Here is a 13,551-nt window from a genome sequence, read left to right as displayed (position 1 = left end):
CAGATTACCTTGTGAAGCAATGGTATCTGGGTTACAATAAAAATATCTATTGGAGAAGTGTATTAAAACTCTCTCTCGTTCTTGAGTTTCTCCCACAAGAGAAAATGCTTTAAAGAAATACCTAAAAAAAAAAAAAATTAAGGGGGTAAAAAGTGAGATTTTTAGAAAATGTTACCATATTCTTTGTTTGACAGTTAAAGTTAATTCATATAAACATTAGAAATTAATTATGCAAAGTAAGAGAATCTACAGTTATTTCAAAAAAATAAATCACTTACTAGACAGTCATTAGTATCAATTTATATTGACATTTAAATTTTATAAAATGTCAATAGAAAAGATGACAGGGCAATAACATGGTGGCCAGTACATTAAGGAAAACCTTGGGAAGGTAGATAATTTCCCCACATGACTGTTGAGTAGCCACTTTAAAACATCAGTTGGATAAAAACCAAATAACTCTTAGACTTAGGACTGTACGCATAATCACACAGGCTATGTTTTAAAACTCTAAATAGATCACAGTTTTTTGGGGGAGGGTCATTTTATTACATGACTGGAATTGCCACTGACCCAACTGTTAAAATTATAATTATATTGTCATGTGTGCAGATTTCTGTTAATTTTATTTTGCCTATTATCACATTATATTATTACCTTGTTATATGAGGAGGCAGCTGGGAGATAAAACCCTAATTTATTCCATAAATTAGGAATAAATTATGTATAAAAACTATTTGAATAGAAAAAATGCCCAGAACCACATACCCATCTAAATCAGAGTCACTAAGAGTACTCTCTATTATAGATAAATCCAGGTTCCCTCACTTGACAAAGTAGATACATTTCTCTGAACATGAGATGGGAAGAAAAAAATCATTTAAAATGTTCTAAGGCATATTATTATTATTATTTATTATTATTTTTTTTTTAGCTGAGCCATCCTGCCACCTGTTGGCAGCTCAGTGGCAGCTTGGTTCAGGCCAGGACTCGAACAGCTGTTGCTCAGAGCTCGCACTCTTGAGTGAGCTCTTAACCAACTGAGCCACTCTGCCGGCCCTAAGGAATCTTATTATTGAAAGTAACGTACAATAAACCTTATTTCTATGATGAAAATGTTGCTTTTTTCCTTATTTATAGCTTAATATAAATTGCATTGATCAAACTTTAATTTTTCATAACTTTTTTCTATAAAACATATCGGAAAGTGGAACAAAAATATAGATCTTTCCTTAGAAAACTGTTAAGTACCCTTGATTTATGCAAAAGCCATCAAGTAAGTCACTGAGTGCATTACAATCCAAACATCCTCCTCACTTCACTTCCCCGGTCTGTGGCCTGATTTGTAAAACTAGAGGGTTCCAGAAGACGATCTCAGAGTTCTTCCAGGCTCTGACACTTAGCAAGATTAAACGCTGACTGGGTGGTACCTTCAGCTGCTCTTAGAAATGTATAGTGCAATATGGTATGAAAAGTGAGGATCAGTTTGTGGAAGACACCTTCATTCAAATAGGTCGGCAAAAAGTGCCACCGCCTGAAACACTTTTACAGATGTTATACTTTCTGCTGATTATCATACTGATATTCATTTTTATTCCATTCATGAGTTAATTCCAAAGTACTGTCTTAAAAGGTTCTTAGGTACTGTAAACAAATGCTTAGGAAAAATATTTATAATTCTATAGCCTGTAAACTGCCTTCTTATAAATTGATCATTCGAAAACCAAATTCGCAAAGAATCCACTTCTCAAGACTTACGTTGCCACGATTCTTCACTGTGTCCTTTAGTAGATGTGGAATATGAGTTCATGTGTGATTCCATACAAACAACATATTTTTCTTTCTACTACATTTAATATCTATAGTACAATCTGAGCTAACTTCACAAAGTAACTGTGGGTTTAAAAAAATAAAAATCAGATTTTAGCTTAAGCACATTACTTTCTCTTCTCGGAATTATATGGAGGCAAAGAAGAATAAAAAAGTGATGTCCAATCATACCTGAGAGACTGATCCAGCGTCATTCCAGTAAAATCAAAAAACTTCAGATATTCTTCTGCAACTAGTTTGCTAAATTCATTGCTATAAGAAAGCAAAATAGACATGGTTATTAAAATTGAGGCCATTAACACCCCTACACACACACACACACACTTGACACACTCAGACACCAGCCTTGGGACAGACTTACTTCTTGCCTAGGTGCTTTGCGACATCCGACCTCTTGAATCTGTCTAGTTGATAAAGCCGTTTGGCCAGCCTTTTGGCTGCTTCTACGTTGCTGCTGGTACCATTACTGAGATTTTCGGAGGTTTCCTTTTCCAGAATTTCAGTGCTCCCCATTTCAGAATGAGCCTCTAACAGTGCTGTTTTCACCCCAGCATTGCTGTGAGAATTGATAAAAAGGGGGAAAAAAGAAACAGATTTTTCTTGTGTGGCAAAAAGGAAAATAGCTGATGAAATTATCATGATATTGTAGGCCAACTAAATGAAAACAAAACGATTTAAAATGATTTTATGCTTAATTATTCATAAAAGTATTTTCAGTTGCTATTATTTCAAAGTACTAAAGAAGGGATTGCTTAAACCCTGGATGAACAGTTCTCAAACTTTTTGGTCACAGGACCTTTACATTTTTAAAAGTATGGAGGATTCCAAAGACCTTTGTTTATGTGGGTTATACCTACTGATATTCACTGTTTTAGTAATTAAAAAAGAAAATTTCAAATATTAACTCACTTAAAAATAACAAATCCATATCAAGAATATAAATAATGTTTTTATTAAAAATAACTATATTTTCCAAAACAACATAAAGTTTAGTGAGACAAATAATGATGATTTACATTTTTTACAAATTTCCTTAATGGTTGGCTTAGTAGAAGACAGCTGAATTTTCACAGCCACTTCTATATTCAATCTGTAACAATATATGGTTTTGGTTGAAATACATAAAGAAAGTCTAGTCTCACACAGATATTTAGTTAGAAGTATAAGGAGCATTTTAATAATCTTTTGATCTGTAATTGTAGATATTATTTCTGATATGACACCAAAATAAGACAAGTTGTAGTTTCTTAAAGGTTAGTTGCAATATATAACGTAAAATTGTATCAATGAACTTTTTGTATTCTTATATTAAAATGTTTTACACTTTGAATGGATCTTTTATCCAGGCATAATTCTGTAACATGCAATGGTCATTTGCAAAATATTTGTTGGCATACTTCATTATACAATATTTTAAAATATCATATTCATTAATGTCACCACGAATATCTTCAGAAAAGAAGTCTAAGTATTGGGAAGCTGTCAAACTTTTAGTGCAGATATATTTTTCCAAATTTTAATTTTTGATTGAAAGCTCACATTTTATCACTGGCAACAAAAATTGTCAGTTTTTTTCCTTACACTAAATAGGCTCACTGCATTAATTTCTGAAAAAATGTCTGCCAGTAACCAGTTTTTCAGTCACACTTTGAAGGAAAACTGGCATTCCATGAAAAAAAGCGACTAGTTTATAGCTCACAACTCAAATTACATACATGTGCTTTTCCTGGACACAACCATTACGAGCATAAGTGCTTTATGCATATTTTCCATTTCATCACATGCGAAATTAAAAAGGTATGCACTCAAGGGTTGAAATGCAATTAATTTGTACTACTTTATCAAGGACATTTTTAGGTAAAACCGGTCTTTATTTTGGGTGCACGGCAGTGAAGAATACAGTGACAACCAGAACACTTTGGTGCCAACCCCTTCAATTGTGCTAATCCTCCCCTCCCCGCATTGCTTTGTACCATCAGTGCGAATATCGACACAGTGAAACAGGAAAATAATGCTATACAGTTATTATAAAATAACCTTGACCTCACAAACCCACTGAAAGGCTCTCAGGAAGGCCCACAGACCACACTGTGAGGCCTCTGCTCTAGAAAGGGGTCACACACTCCAGCCTGTGGCTGGTTATGGAATGCTACATCACGCATTTATAACACTAGAACCAATGAGAACACAGTGATTTCCAAATCTGCATCTTAACTTGGTAACAAAACAAATCTATGTTCATGATAAACTACCGTGCTTAAGTAGCCTTCCAACATACACACCACAGACTCTAAACTAGACATAGTCAGAAGTTTTCTGTAATGGACCAGATAGTAAATATTGCAGACCTGCCGGCCACATAAGGTTCTCTCACACAAGACTCTTTTGTTTCTGTTTTGTTTTGTTTTGTTTTTTTTTACAACTTTTAAAAACTTACAAGCCATTCCAGGCAAGGCTGAGTGGGGCCCATAGGCCTCGTTTACATGGCCTTGCTCTATCCCATAGTTCTTTAACTTGGCCTGAGTTATAAATAGAGTAGCCATTTATTGTCTAAACCAGGACACTCTGGAGAGGAAACAGGGATGATAAAAATCATTAAATATGTAATTATACTTGTTACAAGTAAAACAAAAAATTAGTTGTAAACTTATATCATGTAATAAATGACAAAAATTATTTTAGCAAAAATAAATACATTTTTAAGCAGAACTGCTCAATCTTTATTCTGTCACTTATTCTACCTAAATCACAACTTCTGGTTTCCCACGGGTCCGCCAATTAAGTGTAGCCTGGCAGCTTCACTGTCACTCAAATACAAGCAGGGCTACTGCACAAGCAGCTGGTACAAAAGTAGCTCCTGGACTGCCATGTCGCAGGCTTCCCAGACCACTGCCAGACTTGTAGGAGTTAACTCTCCGTAGCAACTCCTCCCCAAGCTCACTGTATCAGCTCCACAGGCTGCCCCGAAAGGGGGCTATCAGGGAGCTATCAGGGAGGGAGAAGAGAGCGGTTGTCCCACATTGCCTTTGAGTCTCAACCGATGTGAAACTTCTGCTCAATGCACATGTCAACTCACACCTTCCAGATGAGACCACGAAGAAGTGAGAAGCGGGAAATATAAAGTGGAGGTGGAGCAAACACATGCCGACTTATTTTACTATGACTAGTAATGAAAATCCGCGCCCCCCCCCTTTTTTTTTTTAAGATCAAGTCAAATGCTAAAGCAGAGTCAACGTCAACACAGCAGATATAAACTGGAACGGATCCAGGCAAACTGGGGTGTTTGATAACCTTCCTTAAACTATTAGCTATCTTAAACAATTTTCTAGCAGAAATACCCACAAATTACAATCAACTGCTTTATCCTGATGAAATCTTCATGCAAATAATTTCAATATTTTTCATCCTAAATTTTCCTTTAAAGTCCACATTACAAGCCAGCTTTGTGAAACATCAGAACACTAAATATTTAATTATTATATATGGCAAACCTATAATCAGCAGTCATAGAAGAAATTTCCTTTAAAGGCAACTCAACTTTGTGTTTTCCCACATAAGTAGTAGACATGTAAAAGATTTACTCTACGAATTAGTTCAGTTAAAATCAAGTAATCTTTATAAATTAAAAAAAATAATAAATCCCTGGAGTTGTGTTCTCATGCATTCTCTTACTCTATATATTAGCTATCATGTCAAAAAGTAAATAAAGGTCAAAGAAACAACTTTCTTCTCAATTAAACTGCTACTTTTTGTTCATTTCTCAGGGTAAATTCATGGCATATATTTAATCAGTCCAGACAAACAATAGAAGTATACCACATACTATATAGTACAGCAAAGATTTTGTTCAAATACAAGAGACTTATCCTAATCAGCATGTATTTTTTAAAATGTAGTGACCCAAATCATTCCTATTATGCTGCTCATTCTTCACATTTGTCTCCTCTTTCTACTGTCTCACCCAGCCCAGTCTATTTCTCCTTTTCCTCATATTCATCAGAGGGAGGTAATATTAAAATCTGTATGCGTCAGACTTCTCCAGATCTTCTTGAAAAAGCCTTCAGTAAAAAAAGAAAGTTCGGAATAAAGTGAGGCTAAATACCTCCATTCCAAGATGGCTTAATTTTTCCCATTCCACGACTCATGAGATTACTTGAACAAGAACAGAGGCTGCTCCTTTTAAATCAGAAAGTCTGCGATATGATGGCGATACAAACTCACCAGCAAGAAGACAGAAACCAAGGCCAGCTCATCACGCAGCCCAGGGTGGGCCTGGGCCCATAGTTCCTCTTCCGAGCCCCGTCCCAGTATCCTGCACCCCACAACTCCAGTGGTTGCTGGGCTTCTAGGGATTCCGGGGCCCTGGCTCCCTGTGAGGTCACATTACTATGACCTCACATTCTCAGCAGAGTGTTTATTGTTGGGGTTTTTGTAATGTTTTTACAGCCTCAATAAAAACAGGAGCCAGAACACAGGAGCCACTGTATATCAAGAGCATAAATAACAATGGCAGTCTGGCCTTGTTCAAACGCGATAAAGCGAACTGGCTAATCCCTCTCGGTGGGGAAGACATCCCATTTTGTTTCCTGGAATACACAAGACACTGTCCATCTAGCCTGTAGAATATTAGATACTTTCAGTAGTTTGAATTTTCCCTGTTTTCTATATTTCCCCTTTTCTTCTTACAATCTCATTGTAAGGTGAAATCCCTAGCAGTGGTTTAAATGTAGAAAAGACTTCCCAAAGGTTCCCCCTGTGTTCTATCAAATGCTTCACTGGGGCCTGTACCTCACAGCTCCAAACAAAGATAGCAACACTTGATCATCAAAAAAGCAATCAGATCATTGAGCCTGATCACCAGACCTTTTCAAACTTTTGTATCATACGAGGATTACCAGATTTTCCAAATAAAAATAATAGGACACCCAGTGAAATCTGAATTTCAGATAAACAAAAAATAGTCTTCTGTATAAGTATGTCTCAAGTATTGCATGGGTATGCTTACATTAAAAATTCCTCATTGCTTATCTAGAAACTCCAATTTAACTGAGCATCCTATATTTTTTTCTGGTAACCCTATCTCCTAAAATATTTCTCCTAAACTTTATTTGAGGAATTGCAATAATGGTGTTCCCTGATGTCAATTGGTCATGTGTTTCACATTCAGATTCCTGTGGATTTGTTCTGACTTGTTTCTGTGATTTAATTTTTATTCTTACTATTTTTCTATCACTTTACCAAGACCTTCTCTCATTGTCTGTGAACTACTGATTCTTCTCTAATGTCCTCTAAACACAAAGGAAGACCCTCTTTTTTCTGTATGTTCACCCTTCTTTCCAGCCTGCATACTGCCACCATGAGTGTGATAACATGCCTCCTTTACAAAAATCCTACACAAGATAAAATGTATATTCTGTGGCATGTCATATAAGGCCCTGCACAAGCTCACTCCAATTGCCGTTTCATATTTACCATCTACCATCTACTCATGCTTGGGCCACACAGAAATATTACCTGTGCTCTCATCTCTTTCACACCCTGTTCCCTTTGCCACTCGTTACTCCCACCCCAAAATTCTGGGATGCCCCAAATTCTGCAAACTCTTACTGACCCTACAAGAGCCCAGGTGGAATAACTTTTCTAAGAATCATATTCCAATTCCCTCTGCTGCATTTCAGAGCACATGACATATACCTTTATATAGCTCTGCCTTTTAAAAATCCCTTTTCTCACCTATCACTACCTCGAATGTCACTTTGTATCCACATTACAAGAATAGGTTGAAGTTACTCAGTATCTGTCCAAATAATGCAGGAACTGAGCAATCAGCTGTGTCCGCATCCTCCATTGTTTTCTATGTTCTGCTGTCAATGACACGTGGCACTAACTTCCTAATTGATTATAACTAATCCTGGAAAAGTTCTACAGACCAACATCAGCAGAGGATACCAGATATATTGCCTCATTTCATATTTACTTTGAACTTAAAATTTAAAAGTCTTTAAATTTTTATTTAAGTGTGGTACTAAAACTAGAACCAAAAAATAAACGAGGCAAAGGAATCAAAGCTTCCTCCCCTTGCATTTATAAAATATTAATAATATACCCTGGGAATTTTGCATAGACAACAACAACAAACAGCCACCTAGTTAAATTGTACACATAAACTAGGCAAAGGCAAGTCAGAAGAGTCCCAAAGAGTAGAAAGAAATGACTCCAGCGGCAAGTGGAACAAAAAGACCAGAAGGAGCAGGGTGGCGCCGCTGCCGTTCTTCAGGCTGAAGGTACAGACACAGAGCCCGGAAGCAACAGACTTGGGCGAGCCAGTGCAAGTGTTCAGCCCTTGTGGACGGAATGGATGTCCGTCGCGAAGAGTTCTGAGTACACCATAAGTGAGATACGTGTAAAACCCTGAAGCATAAATTGTCTCTAAGAAAGGAAATCTTATTGGCCACCATTACCTATGGCGTTCATTTCTCAAGCATCGCAGAGAGAGTACATAATCTAATCTTGAAGGAAATGTGAATGAGAAATGATTCAGGGCAACTGCAGCTCCTCCAGTGGTACCATTCACCTGACAGCATCTAACAGTTAAGTTACTATGTGCCCGCCACGGGATAAGTGCTTCCCAGGGATTGTCTCACTTAATCCTCAGTCTTACGAAGTAAGTAGAAATATACCCATTGTACAGAAGGAAACTGAGGCACAGGGCTGGACATGGACTGTGGTACTCCAGTACCCAAGCCCTTTATATCCTTTACTACTATTCATTTTGCTATTGCTAGTCATTTTCTGGTATGTATGTTTTTGTTGATTCACTAAATAGTAACAAATTTCCTACCATGTGCCAGGCAATATTGAAATACTTCAGTAAGCAAAACAATAAAAGAACAATAAAAGAAAACCCTTCTACCCCAGGGGAGGTCAAAATAAACCACAAACATAAGAAATGACTATATAATATGTTAGAATATAGAATATAATATGTATGATAATTGCTATGGGAAAAAAACAGAGCAAAGAGATCAGAAATCACAGTTTGGGGATAGACATACATATATTTTTATAAAGAATGGTCATGGGAGGTCTGAGAAATTAAAGGGCAGAGATGTCATCAAATAAGATGGGGAAGATTAAAGTTTGGCACAGGTTTGGAGGGAAAGGAGGTCCACTGTAGACATGGTAACTTTGAGATGTCTATTAGATATCCAAGTAGCTAGGAGAATATGAGGATACACGAAGCTTTCAGAAAAGACAGGCGCCGGAGCCCCACTCCAGGGAGTTCTCAGGCCGTTGGCCCGAAGTGGCCTCAGCACTTTTCTTTTTAAGGTTCAAGTTGATGCTGATGTGATGTCAGGATTTTGAGCCACCGCAGTAACCCATGGGAAACCACTACAGGTCAACACAGACGACAAAGTAATGACTTAGACTTGAGTTTAAGTAAAATCACTCTTGCTTGAAGCACAGAACAAAAACTGCAGGAGGGCAAAATTGAAGGCAGAGAAACAAGCTAGGAAAGTGATCAAAATAGTCTGGTCAAGAGACAAGAAGTTGAATTAAAAGATAATTCATGCAAATATAAAGAAAAAGTCTGCTATGAAAGATATTTAGAAAGTAAAATGAAAGAACATGAGTGATTTGGGATGCGGGTGGAGTGGTGTTCACAGAGAGGGCAGGAGGCTAACTCTGACTTAGAAGCTGGGCAGGAAGTGATGTCACCAACCGAGATAATGAATGCAACAGGAAGGGAGGGGTGTGTAACAGAGCATGCAATCACTCACAGAGAAAAACAGGAGACAGAAGGAGAAAAGTTGGATTCGAAGACATGGTAAGTATCAGCTGTCCACAGGATATCTAGGCAAGCTGTCTGGTAGCCATGGCAACCATCCCCTCCCTACGCATGGGAAATCAGTACAGGCATAGTAGTCACCACACACTGTGGGGTAGAATCACCTGGTGGGAAGCGGTAATGTGCAGTATGATCAAGGAACTCTGAAATGTACCAACAGAGAAATATGTCTAGCAGTGTATTCATCTTAACACAAATCCATTACAGCAAAAGAATTAGGAAGTCTCCCGTCATTTATTAATGGGATTCTTCATGCAAGTGCCTAGTTTGCCAATAAGTAACAATTATCAACTTAGAAGATGCTAAAAGCAAGTATCTGCCATAAAGCTTCCATCCAGGTAGACCTGCCAAGGTTCAAATTGGTTCCATCAGTCACCAGGTATGGGACTTTGGGTAAGTTCATTATTCTGTGTGAGCCTTAGTTTTTTCATGTATAAAATGAAGATAACAGTACCAACTTCCCATGGTGGTGTGAAGATTAAGTGAGAAGATCCATGAAAATGCTCAGTGCCGTATCTGTCACACAGTAGACAACAGACGTCAGCTCCCATCACCACAGCCATTCTCATCACTACTCCAATCCCTCCCATCATTAAGATTATCGCTTGGTTATTTGCATCGTCACATGAGATCACTGCATGTGACAGTATTCTATTAAATGTAAAATGCTATTTGTAGTGTACACAAACATTAGTTAGCGCCCAATAGAAATTAATGCCTGACTTTTGTAAGGAAAATGGCCTCAAATGAACCCCTTCTGACATTTATATAATACATTTCTCTCAAATAGACTGCATCTTTCTTTTTAATGATTTCAGGGCCTTTCTAAGAGAACCACAAACAAAACCTAATTATCAAAACTCCTAATAACTATTTCTCTGTTTAGCACAGAGGCCAAAATTCAGTCTTTACTGATGAAGAATTTTAGTAAGTGTCACCGCAAGGTCCTGCCTCCACAGCGTGCCTTTTCAACCTCATTCATTTTGCTCAGTCCTGCTTTCACTATTCCAGAAGAGGGCACCCACATGCAGGCAGTGGTGCAGAAACTGACCAAACTCACCAAGCGAAGGAAAGAGGCTGCCCTGATCGCCAGTAAAGAATTGGACTCTTCACCCTTCATAATTCTCTGGGGCAGGACCCAGATGATGCAGGTTTTCGCTTTTTTGCTTTTGAGTTTTTGTATTGGTTTGTTTTCTTACACTAAGCTGCAGCTTGTCTGGGCCAGCTCTCAAATGAGAATGTAAATCTGCAGTATTGTCATGTCTCCTTCAGTACAACCACATCATAAAATTTGAGATGAATCGTTTGCAAAGCCACTATTATTAGATGCCCAGCATGGTAAATAAGGAGAAAAATATGATGCAAAAACATGTACACGTTCACTATTTGCACAGATGCTTCTTGGTGCGAACTGGGATCAGTGAGTTCCAATTCAGTGGACAAGAAAGGGAGACTCATTTGGATGGACTAACCTTTTTGCTTGGAACGCTCTCAACATGTCAGCCAATATTCTGAGTTTATATTAATCACCTAATCCCCTTAACAACCCTATGATCGGTGCTATCATCCTTCCCATTTTACGAAGGAGGAAACAGACATGGGGAACGTTAAGTAACTTCACACGGTCACTCTGCTAGTAAATGGCAAAGCGAGACTGAAGCTCAAGCCAGGCAGTTTTAGTTGCAGAGTTCAAACTCTTAACTAACATGCTGTGTGGCCCTTCCTCTGTGCTATACTACTGTAGGTTATACTTCTGGTAAAATGTTGGTATACAGGAACAAAAATGTCTACTCTTTAAGGCACATCCATATGACTAAACAAATAGGCTTAGTATAGTTACATAATTAAATGTACACAACCAGGTTGGCATAAATTCTCTCTGCAATTACTTATTAAAGCACCTACTACGTGCGGGACATACTTCCAGGTGCTAGTTTAGCAATGACCGGAACAAAGCTCTGCCCTGGGTAATTTAACCTTCTAATAAGAAGAGTCAGACAATAAACTAAATGAAGGTGCCCCCTCCCTCTGTTTCCCCCTTGTACCCTTCCACAAATATTTGCTGAGTATGTTATGAGTCAGACACAGCTCCAGGTAAATATTAAGTGTTCAATAAAGCATCAAACAGAAGAAAGTCCTGGCTTTCATGGAGCTAACATTCAGACGGTGATAGTAGGAAGTGCCTTGGAGATAAATATAGCCAGATGAGGGAACAGGGAGGTTGAGGGTGCGATTTTATTCATGGCAAGAAGTATATTAACTCCATATATCTCATTTATCTTTTATAATAAAATATGTCAGAAGACCAAGTTTAGATACTTTAAAAGTTGAGAGAACAAGATTATTTGCTGGCCCACCTTTCTCTAAGATCTTGGCACCACTTAACTCCTATCCTAGCATACACACTGACAAAAATTATGAATAAATCCAGTCAATCAGCTCTATGAAGTTTTTATTTAAGGTTTATTCTTTAATTTTATTTCTGAGGTATATGATTAGTAGTATCACTCCAGCTTTATAAAGCAGTAAGAAAAAAAGAAAGGGACGGAGGACAAAGAAAAGAAAAAACTAACTAAGCCAACAGCAACAAAAACATCCAAGAAGCCAAAAACACCTACCAATCTGGGACTTCCACTCGGAGGATACACTCCTTCCTTCTGGGTCTGTCGAAAACATAATTCGCTTTGGCACCATGCTTAACATTCATTTTTAATTTTCTCCTTCAACTATAGTTAGATCACCTAGAAACAGTCTTCCTTTCACATTCTGAATTCCTATCCTAGTAACCACAGCTGTTAGAACAAAACCTAAACATACTTTAAGTCAATCTCGCCAGTCCTACCAAAAGATCTTAACCCCAGACACTTAAAATAAAAAGAAGAAAGTACAAGCCAAGGTGTGAACTCTGCGCCGTTTCTCCCCCAGAGGTGTTAGAAGTCCTGTCCTACGGCAGCAGCGCAGGCTGGCTTCTTGGTCCTGCCACCGGTGAGTCTAAATTCCACAATTTGCAGCAATGCCACCGGCTCCAAGTCACCCAAGAGATGACGTTTCTGCACCTTGTCACAGTGTTGTCTGTCACATGCTGGCACCACTTCACTTCATTTCACAGCAACCAAAATACTTGCAGAAGTAACGTCCAGGGATACCATTTAAAACAGACCGAAGCTTGTGGAAAGTTCATTATTACCAATGAGGACACCACTACCTGCTGTGTCCCCTTACAATTACAGATGATGCTTTATACTAAATACACACACAGCACCCATGCTCACAAACATTTCCTACTTTTCTGGGGATAAGGCCTGGGAGGCACTATACACTTAACGGAGGAAAAAAGGGAGGCTCTGAGAGACTGACTTTCCCAAACACAAAACTATTTCGATAGAAAACTAGAATTGGACCACATCTGTCTTCAATCCTAGAGGAGTCTCCACGGCAAGCAATCCACTGCACTAACAGAGACCTTAAATAGAAATGAAAGGCAAAATCGCTAGGACAAAAAAACAAGGGCGGGTTTGGAGGCTCAAACAGACCTGGGTTCAAGTCTCAGCCCCACCAAGGTTCCTGTCAAGATTAGATAAAATTAGTCATTCAAAAATAGTGGTTACTATTTTGAAAAAAAATTAAAGACTTTAATAATTTCTCTTTCCTAGAACTCTCAGTTTTACAAAATCGAAATAGAAAATAGGAAAGCTCCCCACAAAGTCCCGAGAAAAAAGGCCACGTGCTAATGCCTGAAGCACACACTTTAATGAGGTGTAAACCTCCATGGCTTGTTCAAAGCAGTGCAGCCGCCAGCGTGACCAGGGTATAGGGTGCAGGAGGAGGGGCTGAAGGAGTGTTAATACTGAGGCGGGGGTGGGGGTGGGTGG

General features: G+C 38.3%; 1 protein-coding gene across 1 annotated transcript in view; it reads right to left on the bottom strand.

Moving 5' to 3' along the window:
• PSD3 (pleckstrin and Sec7 domain containing 3) overlaps nt 1-13,551 on the bottom strand; it is a 426,096-nt gene that overhangs the window by 243,746 nt on the left and 168,799 nt on the right. The window contains exons 5-7 of the mRNA XM_019649264.1: nt 2,192-2,386; nt 2,002-2,082; nt 9-121 (exon numbers count right to left, since the gene is read on the bottom strand). Coding sequence (XP_019504809.1) covers nt 9-121; nt 2,002-2,082; nt 2,192-2,386 — 389 coding nt within the window. The remainder of the gene's footprint in view (nt 1-8; nt 122-2,001; nt 2,083-2,191; nt 2,387-13,551) is intronic.

Source organism: Hipposideros armiger, unplaced genomic scaffold, assembly GCF_001890085.2.
Source record: "Hipposideros armiger isolate ML-2016 unplaced genomic scaffold, ASM189008v1 scaffold_131, whole genome shotgun sequence".
NCBI lineage: Eukaryota > Metazoa > Chordata > Mammalia > Chiroptera > Hipposideridae > Hipposideros > Hipposideros armiger.
This window is presented reverse-complemented; position numbering and strand designations above follow the sequence as displayed.